General features: G+C 36.3%; 2 protein-coding genes across 2 annotated transcripts; one reads left to right on the forward strand and one right to left on the reverse strand.

Moving 5' to 3' along the window:
• The first annotated feature begins 258 nt into the window (after positions 1 to 258).
• On the forward strand, positions 259 to 7,237 carry LOC128186361 (uncharacterized). Its single transcript, XM_052856166.1, has 13 exons — positions 259 to 279; positions 731 to 1,576; positions 1,919 to 2,098; positions 2,513 to 2,854; positions 3,071 to 3,160; positions 3,359 to 3,412; positions 3,773 to 3,922; positions 4,025 to 4,150; positions 4,241 to 4,438; positions 5,141 to 5,338; positions 5,465 to 5,608; positions 5,843 to 5,950; positions 7,193 to 7,237. The coding sequence occupies exons 1-13, from the start codon at positions 259 to 261 to the stop codon at positions 7,235 to 7,237; spliced, it is 2,502 nt and encodes an 833-aa protein (XP_052712126.1).
• Positions 7,238 to 8,868: 1,631 nt separating this feature from the next.
• LOC128184197 (splicing factor YJU2-like) lies at positions 8,869 to 12,630 on the reverse strand. The gene is made up of 7 exons (XM_052853557.1): positions 12,471 to 12,630; positions 12,155 to 12,255; positions 11,705 to 11,849; positions 10,947 to 11,081; positions 10,508 to 10,689; positions 10,059 to 10,185; positions 8,869 to 9,622 (listed from the first exon to the last, which is right to left on the reverse strand). Exons 1-7 carry the CDS (start codon positions 12,492 to 12,494, stop codon positions 9,209 to 9,211), a joined length of 1,128 nt encoding a protein of 375 aa, XP_052709517.1. The 5' UTR covers positions 12,495 to 12,630; the 3' UTR covers positions 8,869 to 9,208.
• Positions 12,631 to 13,171: the final 541 nt, after the last annotated feature.

The following is a 13,171-nucleotide window of genomic DNA, read 5'->3' on the forward strand; positions in this document are numbered from 1 at the left end:
TTTTTGTTTTGCAGACTATGATGCAATACAACCAATATAAATAAAGTGAAATAAACAGATGTCTTTTATATATTTTAGGAATAGGAAGTAAAGGTCAAGGTTAAATTAAGACAATGACCATTATATAATGCAATTCATCCTATGGTTACTGTCATATATACATTACAAATTAAGCTAGATGGACGCGAAAATAGAGGAAATAGCAAGCTATTAGAATGATCGCGAAAAAAAGCATGAGCTAATCGCATATGATAGACAATGGACGTGGAAATAAAGGGGGTAGTTTTCCTGAGATGAAGAAATCATGAACTGGTCCGAATATTTAGCAATGGGTGCAACTCTCCGTAATAGAGAAAGTTAAGAATAGCAAGTCAGTTTGATATTTATTTGTTGAATTTCAATTGAATGAAAAGCGTAAATACGTATTACAGAAATGCACAAAAAAGACAGACAACGCAATTTGAAACTGAAAGGGAGAACAGAAAATGCCAGTCTGAGAAATAAACTAAGAAAGACAGACAGATATTCCCTAATATATGTATGATAGACACAATACAGCCCTAACTTAGAAAAAACAAACAAAAAGGCACATAGAGATACATATTAAAAAATAAATTAAAAACAACTAAACAAAGAAAGACAAAACCTCCACATAGATACCGACACAGGAATACATCAACATACACAGTAAAACCCAGACATCAATATACAATAAGATATCCACATACAGGAAGACATCAATATAGAGGAAGACATAAACATACAGGTAGACATCACCATACAGGAATATATCACCATACAGGAAGAAATCAATATACAGGGAGACTTCAACATACACGAAGACATCACCAAACAGGGAGACATCAACATACAGGAAGACATTAACATACAGGGAGACATCAATATACAGGGAGACATCAACATACAGGGAGACATCACCATACAGGAATATATCACCATACAGGAAGAAATCAACATACAGGGAGACTTCAACATACACGAAGACATCACCAAACAGGGAGACATCAACATACAGGAAGACATTAACATACAGGGAGACATCAATATACAGGGAGACATCAACATACAGGTAGACATTAATATACAGGAAGATATCAACATACAGGGAGACATCAACATACAGGGAGACATCAATATACACGAAGACATCACCAAACAGGGAGACATCAACATACAGGAAGACATTAACATACAGGGAGACATCAATATACAGGGAGACATCAACATACAGGAAGACATCAACATACAGGGAGACATTAATATACAGGAAGACATTAACATACAGGTAGACATCAACATACAGGGAGACATCAATATACACGAAGACATCACCAAACAGGGAGACATCAATATACACGAAGACATCACCAAACAGGGAGACATCAACATACAGGAAGACATTAACATACAGGGAGACATCAATATACAGGGAGACATCAATATACAGGGAGACATCAACATACAGGAAGACATCAACATACAGAGAGACATTAATATACAGGGAGACATCAACATACAGGGAGACATCAATATACAGGAAGACATCAACATACAGGTAGACATCAACATACAGGAAGACATCAACATACAGGTAGACATCAACATACAGGAAGACATCAACATACAGGAAGACATCAACATACAGGTAGACATCAATATACAGGTAGACATCAACATATAGGAAGACATCAATATACAGGAAGACATCAACATACAGGAAGACATCAACATACAGGTAGACATCAACATACGGGAAGACATCAACATACAGGAAGACATTAATATACAAGAAGACATCAACATACAGGTAGACATTAACACACAGGGAGACATCAACATACAGGAAGACATCAACATACAGGTAGACATTAACACACAGTGAGACATCAACATACAGGAAGACATCAACATACAGGATAACATCAATATACAGGAAGACATCAACATACAGGAAGACATCAATATACAGGGAGACATCAACATACAGGAAGACATTAACGTACAGGGAGACATCAACATACAGAAAGACATCAACATACAGGACGACATCAATATACAGGGAGACATCAACATACAGGTAGACATCAACATACAGGAAGACATCAACATACAGGGAGACATTAATATACAGGAAGACATTAATATACAGGAAGACATTTACATACAGGAAGACATCAACATACAGGAAGACATCAACATACAGGGAGACATCAACATACAGGAAGACATCAACATACAGGAAGACATCAACATACAGGGAGACATTAATATACAGGGAGACATCAACATACAGGTAGACATCAACATACAGGAAGACATCAACATACAGGGAGACATTAATATACAGGAAGACATTAATATACAGGAAGACATTTACATACAGGAAGACATCAACATACAGGAAGACATCAACATACAGGGAGACATCAACATACAGGAAGACATCAACATACAGGAAGACATCAACATACAGGGAGACATTAATATACAGGGAGACATTTACATACAGGAAGACATCAACATACAGGAAGACATCAACATACAGGGAGACATTAATATACAGGGAGACATTTACATACAGGAAGACATCAACATACAGGAAGACATCAACATACAGGTAGACATTAACACACAGGGAGACATCAACATACAGAAAGACATCAACATACAGGGAGACATCAATATACAAGAAGACATCAACATACAGGTAGACATTAACATGCAGAAAGACATCAATATACAGGGAGACATCAATATACAGGGAGACATCAACATACAGGAAGACATCAACATACAGGGAGACATCAATATACAGGGAGACATCAACATACAGGTAGATATTAATATACAAGAAGACATTAACATACAGGAAGACATCAACATACAGGGAGACATCAACATACAGGAAGACATCAACATACAGGGAGACATCAACATACAGGAAGACATCAACATACAGGGAGACATCAACATACAGGAAGACATCAATATACAGGGAGACATCAACATACAGGTAGACATTAATATACAAGAAGACATCAACATACAGGTAGACATTAACACACAGGGAGACATCAACATACAGGAAGACATCAACATACAGGAAGACATCAATATACAGGGAGACATCAACATACAGGTAGACATTAATATACAAGAAGACATTAACATACAGGAAGACATCAATATACAGGAAGACATTAGTATACAGGGATACATCAACATACAGGGAGACATCAACATACAGGAAGACATCAACATACAGGAAGACATCAACATACAGGGAGACATCAACATACAGGAAGACATTAATATACAAGAAGACATTAACATACAGGAAGACATCAACATACAGGAAGACATCAATATACAGGGAGACATCAACATACAGGTAGACATTAATATACAAGAAGACATTAACATACAGGAAGACATCAATATACAGGAAGACATTAGTATACAGGGATACATCAACATACAGGGAAACATCAACATACAGGAAGACATCAACATACAGGGAGACATCAACATACAGGAAGACATCAACATACAGGAAGACATCAACATACAGGAAGACATCAACATACAGGAAGACATCAACATACAGGAAGACATCAACATACAGGAAGACATTAATATACAAGAAGACATTAACATACAGGAAGACATCAACATACAGGGAGACATCAACATACAGGAAGACATCAACATACAGGAAGACATCAACATACAGGAAGACATTTACATACAGGTAGGCATCAACATACAGGTAGACATCAAAATACAGGAAGACATCAACATACAGGAAGACATTAATATACAAGAAGACATTAACATACAGGTAGACATTAATATACAAGAAGACATCAACATACAGGAAGACATCAACATACAGGAAGACATCAACATACAGGTAGACATCAACATACAGGTAGACATCAATATACAGGAAGACATCAACATACAGGAAGACATTAATATACAAGAAGACATCAACATACAGTTAGACATCAATATACAGGAAGACATCAACATACAGGAAGACATTAATATACAGGAAGATTTTAACATACAGGGAGACATCAACATACAGGAAGACATTAACATACAGAAAGACATTTACATACAGGTAGGCATCCACATATAGGAAGACATCAATATACAGGATGACATCGACATACTGCAAAACATCAATATACAGGAAGACATCAATATACAGGAAGACATTAACGTACAGGAAGACATCAACATACAGGGATACATCAACATACAGAAAGAAATCAACATACAGGAAGACATCAACATACAGAAAGAAATCAACATACAGGAAGACATCCACATAGAGGGAGACATCAACATACAGGGAGACATCAACATACAGGAAGAAATCAACATACAGAAAGACATTAATATACAGGTAGACATCAATATACAGGGAGACATCAACATACAGGAAGACATCAATATACAGGAAGACATTAGTATACAGGGATACATCAACATACAGGAAGACATTAATATACAGGGAGACATCAATATACAGGAAGACATTAGTATACAGGGAGACATCAACATACAGGAAGACATTTACATACAGGGAGACATCAACATACAGGGAGACATTTACATACAGGAAGACATCAACATACAGGAAGACATCAACATACAGGAAGACATCAACATACAGGTAGACATCAACATACAGGTAGACATTAATGTACAGGGAGACATCAACATACAGGAAGACATCAAAATACAACAAAACATCAACATACAGGGAGACATCAACATACAGGAAGACATCAATATACAGGAAGACATTAGTATACAGGGATACATCAACATACAGGAAGACATTAATATACAGGGAGACATCAATATACAGGAAGACATTAGTATACAGGGAGACTTCAACATACAGGAAGACATTTACATACAGGGACACATCAACATACAGGGAGACATTTACATACAGGAAGACATCAACATACAGGAAGACATCAACATACAGGAAGACATCAACATACACGTAGACATCAACATACAGGTAGACATTAATGTACAGGGAGACATCAACATACAGGAAGACATCAAAATACAACAAAACATCAACATACAGGGAGACATCAACATACAGGAAGAAATCAACATACAGGGGGACGTCAATATACAGGGAGACATCAACATACAGGAAGACATCAATGTACAGGGAGACATAAACATACAGGAAGACATCAACACACAGGTAGACATCAACATACAGGGAGACATCAACATACAGGGAGACATTAACACACAGGAAGACATCAACATACAGGTAGACATCAACATACAGGGAGACATCAACATACAGGTAGACATCAACATACAGGTAGACATCAACATACAGGTAGACATCAACATACAGGAAAACATAAATATACAGGGAGACATCAACATACAGGGAGACATCAACATACAGGAAGAAATCAACATACAGGGAGACATCAACATACAGGGAGACATCAATATACAGGAAGACATTAACACACAGGGAGACATCAACATACAGGTAGACATCAACATACAGGAAGACATCAACACACAGGTAGACATCAACATACAGGGAGACATCAACATACAGGGAGACATCAACATACAGGAAGAAATCAACATACAGGTAGACATTAACATACAGGAAAACATTAGTATACAGGGATACATCAACATACAGGGAGACATCAACATACAGGTAGACATCAACATACAGGAAGACATCAACATACAGGGAGACATCAACATACAGGAAAACATAAATATACAGGGAGACATCAACATACAGGGAGACATCAACATACAGGGAGACATCAATATGCAGGTAGACATCAACATACAGGAAGACATTAGTATACAGGGATACATCAACATACAGGGAGACATCAACATACAGGTAGACATCAACATACAGGAAGACATCAACTTACAGGAAGACATCAACATACAGGAAGACATCAACATACAGGGAGACATCAACATACAGGGAGACATCAATATGCAGGTAGACATCAACATACAGGAAGACATTAGTATACAGGGATACATCAACATACAGGGAGACATCAACATACAGGTAGACATCAACATACAGGAAGACATCAACATACAGGGAGACATCAACATACAGGAAGACATCAACATACAGGGATACATCAACATACAGGGAGACATCAACATACAGGGAGACATCAACATACAGGGAGACATCAACATACAGGTAGACATCAACATACAGGGAGACATAAAGAGAAGATATCAACATAAAGGAATATGTCAATACATAGGATGACATCCACATACATTAAAACCCAGACATCAAGGTCAGGGGTAGTTTGGGTTATCGTCTCACTCAAGTAATACTTTAATAATAAAAGATAACCATCGAAGTTACATTTTACAAATACCTCGATGTTTTCTTTCTTTAGATATTCTGCTCAGCGGTGGTTGTTTACTTTAGGAGATTTTTTAAATATGTGTTTTAGAATTGTGGCTGAATCGCTTTTATAATTATGTGCATATTTGATAATTAAATTTTAAAAAAGGGATAGAGAGACTGATATTTTAAATGTCAAAGTATTATCATTATTGATATTAATGAGCGTGCTTTAAAAAAATCGTTAATTTCATATAGCGAACAAACAGCGGGAAACACCTGACTATCTGTATTCATATGTTAAGTATATATAGGTATTTAATCGTTGTAAATATCCATGAGGGGAAAAATCATGTTGAAATGATACACAGAAAAAGTATAAATTTACATATCTTCATGAACTAGATACTGGTATAGATTTTCAATTGGTGTTTTATATTTATTGCATACATTTCAAGATGTTGGTCTAGAGTTTGACTTGGCATCTTGATCATGAACATGTCTCAGGCTTCGGTCATATAAAATTGGCAAGACCTGGGGAGAAGCGAAACTAATTGCAAAAGATAGTAGAAGATGGAAGCCACTGCATGTAGTCGTCCTAAAATGTCCCCCATGGGACGCAGTGGATTAAGTCAAGTAATTCATACAATTAAAATTTAAAATTCAGCATAAGACTGTTCCTCTTTGTTGTAGCTACCTACACACATCATGCATCATTAATAAGTATCTTGTGAATGATGGAAATTTTGATTTAATTCTTAGATCTGTCATGGTCCTGGGCTTGAGTCACGCAAAATCAACGTTTAATGGTGGTAGTAAAATACATCTGTATCAAAATCAATCAACACAGATGAACGCTTCAATAATTCATAACAAAAAAAATATCTCGAGGGAGACGTGCTCGCGAACCCCCTGTACGGTCAGGTCATAGTGAGCCATTCATTTATTGTTGATTACGTCAGTTTTAATTATATTAATTACATTAGGTCCTGCAGTAATGAAGGAGGACGTGGGGGCACTGATCACGTGACGCAGTCTGATTTAGACTCGTCCAATAAATCCCACATATTTATTGTGGATACTTTCGCAAGCAATAAGTATCTGCATTAATTCGGGATATTTTGGTATATATTGATTCAGTGTTATATAATAGTAAACTAGATGAAAACTTCGGGCTATTTTATCATAAACTTATACTCATTTTACTTTTGTACAAACTATTACAGTAACTTATGATACTTCAACATGAATTAACCAAACCAACATGATACTAGGAATAAAATCATGCATAAATTAACTCATGATACTTTTATTAGCATTAACTAACTTCGGATAAATTAGCATTCACTAACTTAGGATATTCAGTATCACCTATTCAGGTAACTTAAGCATATTAAACTGAAGAAACTTTGACATAATTATACGTTTAGATACTCAGGATAATTTAATACAAACTTCAGGATACTTTTACATAACTACCAGGAAACGACCCATTGTTTGAAATAATGAATTGAGGATAATTTTAAGTGACTAAAAGGTGATCTTTCACAAAATTTTGGTATGGTTCAGTACAACTCAGTATAAAAGTTCCTCTGGATACCTTGAATTAATACCTGGAATTATTATTGCAAGTTAAAATTGGACTTCTATATCTGGGATTTTGTATATTTTGATTACATGTGTATTATGTCTGAGAAACGCTTAAATGTTAACATCAGATAATCTCGAGATAGTTTTATGTTGTGTAGTAGGTTAGGAGGAATGAGCATGTAAATACAATGAAAATATTTGGCTGGGCAAGGAATCGAACCCCGGACACCTGCAACTCTAGTCAGGAGCTCTACCACTGAGCTACCCAGGCCGATATCCACGGTCCATTTAACCCAAACTATCACAGTTGCTTAGTAATTTACTTTAGTATACTTTGAAGTTATTCTACTCTGATATAACATAAGAGGGTTAGATGACCATGGCCATTTTTAGACTGTATTGGTCTCCTTTAAAAGGAGAGCTCTATATAAGAATACATGAAACTGCCCAGATTTAAGGTAAAATATATGGACTTCTGTTTATTACATAGTAGTTTATAGCTAAAAAACATGACATCTAAAAGTAGGATCTAATTATAATGGCTAAAAACATGCCATCTAAAAACCTACGGAGGATCTAATCATAATGGCTAAAAACATGCCATCTAAAAACCTACGGAGGATCTAATCATAATGGCTAAAAACATGCCATCTAAAAACCTACGGAGGATCTAATTATAATGGCTAAAAACATGCCATCTAAAAGTAGGATCTAATTATAATGGCTGACTTGTTGACCACCCACCCTCCTTAACTGGAATAATTCAATCATGACCGACCATTCAGAAAAGTTTCACCTACTTCTAAAACTCTGATGTAACTATAAAACTTGTGTATAATATAAGTATAAACTTTGTAGTCTCTTGTTTATTTTCATACATAACAAATACATATACATTTTTTTTTACAATATTAATAATAAAAGTCCCTCTACATGACAGTTGTCTGGCTGAACCTATGACATAGCTTCCTGTTGGAGTTTTATTGAGGGACGGTGTACACCTGACCACCCAGTGTGTCAGTCAAATCATCTTGGTACAGATTTCTTCTTCATTTCAGAGCTTTTCTTACAGAATTTGGAGGACTTGAACTTCAGATAAGGAGCGGGGAACACAGTTAGGACCAATCTATCACCAGATATATATGGCCACTAAGTGTCTATGACCACCAGATATATATGGTCACTAGACTAGATGTCGCTTTCTTCACTATCAGAGTAACTTCCCAGCATGCTCAGCGCTGAGCTTCCTGCTGTCGTAACAGGTCCTGACTGATCTCCTTTTGTCTGGGTCTGACCAGAGTTTGTATTTGTCTGGGTTTTATCTGCGTTTGCCTGTTGTTTTTTCTGATCGCCCTCCAATGATCCGTCTACACGGGAGGAAGCACTGCTGCCACTTTGTCCCATAGAATTCTCCTTCTTCTCACTTGTGTCTGATTTCACTGTCAACGCCTCTGATTTCTCGGTCGATGCCGATCCCTTCTTCTTGTTACTTTTGACGAGTTTCATCAGCGAGGCTTTGCTGCCCACAGACCCTATACTTCTCTCCCATACTGCCGGCTTAGCTGCTTTACTGGTGCCTACTTTACTGGTTCCTGGTGCGTCCTATAACAAAATGTGTACTGGATATAAAACACTGGTACAGAAACAGATCATCAAGTCATTCTGCAAGTTGTACATGTCTTTTTGTGAAGCTTCATACATTTATAAAATCAACATTTATTTACACGCACTGGAGAGGATATTGCAATTACATTATGTCTAGTAAGTACATTGTTTTATGTAAATTGATTTTTCAACAAATTAGGGTAGGTTTTTGATTCGTATCAACTTATATATACATATAAGTGCGACTACATGACATTAATGTATTTGATTTTGTGGAAATTGATACTGCTTTCTACCAAAACACACAAAATGAAAAAACAGCAAAATATGATATGTTTATAGTAATCATTCAAATGAACTAGATTCAAAATATCTTTAATCAAAAATACAACTGATGAATGATGCATGCGCTAATTCTGTCTCCCATGCTTACGCTGGTCAGGAAGTCCGTTGGTTTGGTGGTGCTGACTGGTCCCTTTTTTACTGGTGGCCCCTCCCCCTCCTCCTCATCATCATGGAGTCGTTTAATACTCTGACCATTCACCTCACCAAAAAGCTCCCTGAAATTATAAACAAACACTGAAAGTGGTTCAAAACATGCGTTCATTTTCTTCTTCATCCATTTGTAATCTATATAGCTCTTTCTCATTCACTGTAATTTTTTTTTTCTCCTCCCTGTTTATCTTTTTCTTTCTCCTCAAACTTTTTATCATCAAATAACCTCCAGACTGTTTTATCTGTCTGTCTGCCTCTCTCTCTCTCTCTCTCTCTCTCTCTCTCTCTCTAACCTTATTTCTTTCCCCTCTCATTCTGCCTGTCTCTCTGTCTCACATTTCTTCCTCCTTCTCTCTCTCTGTCTTTCCTTCTTCACCTCTCTCTCACCTTATCTCTCTCTCCTCTTCCTCCTCCTGAAGTCTCTTTAGCTGTTTCTCGTACTCCGCGTGGAATTTCAGAACCTCTTCATGGTCAACCTTTGCATGCCGTGCATTCATGTCCCTTATCTCTTCCAATGTGTCAATTTCCTCAATTTCTTTTCTACTTGCCTTTGTTCTGTTTTCAAGAATCTGAAAATTTAAAACAAATTCATTGTAAAGCTCTACAGCAAAAGAAAAAAGCTCTTTTTATTTGCCATATATAGACTTTTCATTTTCAAATGGCAAAAAAGAATATTTCATTGTCAAACAGTGTATAATAAGTGAGGATGTCAACAATATTTCTCTAGAAAAGGTTTTTTGATCTATGCATGCTAAAAATATATAAGTAACTGTAACCTTCAAATGACTGCAAAACGAGTGAAAGAACAAGGATGTTGGACTGTTACCTTCATTGGATTATTTAGCTCTTCATCTTCCTTATCTTTGATTTCTTTTTCAGCCATCTGTCTGGCAAGTTTCTCCGCCTCAAACAGTCGTGTAGCACCTGCTTCCAGGGTATAGTCTGTGTTCTCCAGGTCAGTCTGTTAAACAACATCACATTTAGTATTCATCTTTCCAAACATCACATACTTTTATAATGTCTTAAATCTTAGGGAAGGCACTGAACAAATAGAAAACTGGGTGGGCATGTAATCAGAGAATCTCCTTCGATTTGATATGAGCCATGATTTACATCCTGCTCAATCTGTGATTTCTTTCATTGTGTTAGGATCTGAGATAAAAGATACACAAGTCATATCACTTTTGGCTCTTGTATCAACTTTATATGGCACTGGGGCAAGGGCATGTAATGCTTTTAGCACTGGGGCCTAGGCCATTTACATTCGGAAAAATTAAGACATATGTGGAACTTTAGGAAAAATAAATGCACACTGAAACTCTGTTGACACGAACTTTTGGATCATAGTGTTTTATTATCAAGTTTATGATGCACAAAAACAAATGAACAAGTTTTGCTATCAGAAAAATCCAAATGTGGTCTTCTATATTGGGACTAATGACAAATGGAAAAATTCAGATAGGAAAAGGGCACTGTTTTGAATTTGGAATGACTCAAATTAATGGCACTATTAAAGACCCTGTCGCAGTCTAAGAACCATGTCAAATCAATGTCTTATATCTACTATAAATACTACAGGTGTACCTTAAACGCAATCTCTGACACACAGCGGGGACACTTGATGTAGAATCGGAAGATTCTCAGCCCCAGGTAGTACTCATCTTCAACATCCTCCTTTCGAGAGTTGAACTTCTTCCCTTTGTAGATGTACTCCCCGCAGTTATCACACCTGTCGTAAAAAAAAATCGGGTAAGTTATCACACCGCTAGACAAAGCATAGAGTAGACCCATGTAAGCTACAGTATATAATGTGACAGTCAGACTGGTTTGAAAGGCAGTGCCAGAAAGCTCAGTTAGTAGATCAACTGACTAGAGATTCAGGGGGCTCAGGTTCGAATCCAGGTCTGGCATGTAATTATTCTCCCATCCTGTTACACTATACAAATTGTTTACAAATATAAACCTAATTCTACACATCTTTCGAGAAGACTAGATTAAACCCATATACAACTCTTTTAAGTATCTATAGCATACCTCATATTCATGGGCGCCATTATACGTATGTTGAACGGTCGGTTCTTCTGCGTCTTCATCTTAGGGATATCCGTGGGATCAAAATCCGGGGGGTAGTATTTCTGTAACGAATCACATTAATGGTTACATCAAACTAGTCATCAAACACATTAACAAGTTAATTTGAAGTAACCCAAACGGTTCAAGTATATCGTCAAAAGCGAGCTAAACTCTGTATCTATTACACATTACAAACATCAACAAAAGATTAAATCCGTCATTGGTTTTAACAGTTAACAAACTACCATTACAGTTTCCCAATAGTTTAACAACTTACGTTTAAGACTTTCCTTTCCGACATCTTCTTAAATTACAAACCTACTGTAAACAAAAATAGTAAACTCGATGATCGACGATCGACAATCTCTCAAACTAGACGGTTGTTGCTAAAACGTGGAACGTAGAGATAAACATCGTATATATTATTATTTACTTATTAATATGTAAAACAAACCAGAAACGATCAATCAATAGTATCTTTAAAATTTCAAAAATGTTTTATTACAAATTTTAGTATGTGTTAATTTTTTCCAAGAAACTTTGTATAATTAGCCTCAAATAAACTGTCCATGCATTTTGCGTTTTTAGCAACATCCAAGTAGATAAGTCGATCACAAACTCATTCGACTATTGTTAATGTGGACTTGAAATATTTCGTGACAAAACGTCAATTTACTAACTTACTACTTATTTATAAAGATTTAACCAATAACATTCTTCTCCTCTTATTCACTTCCATAAATAAAAAAACCCACAGTGCGAGTCTGAGAGAGAGAGAGAGAAAGAGAGAAAGAGAGAGAGCATTTCATAGTATTTACATTTTCAACTTTCAACGCTATTGTTAATGTGGACTTGAAATCCTAAAACCCAATTTATAACTTCATAAAACATGAGTGACACAGAATGGGCGTGTCTGTCTTTTAACATAACTGAAAAACGGTATTGGCTGCACCACGTAGTATTACATAGCACGTGCTA

Source organism: Crassostrea angulata, chromosome 5 (genome assembly GCF_025612915.1).
Source record: "Crassostrea angulata isolate pt1a10 chromosome 5, ASM2561291v2, whole genome shotgun sequence".
NCBI lineage: Eukaryota > Metazoa > Mollusca > Bivalvia > Ostreida > Ostreidae > Magallana > Magallana angulata.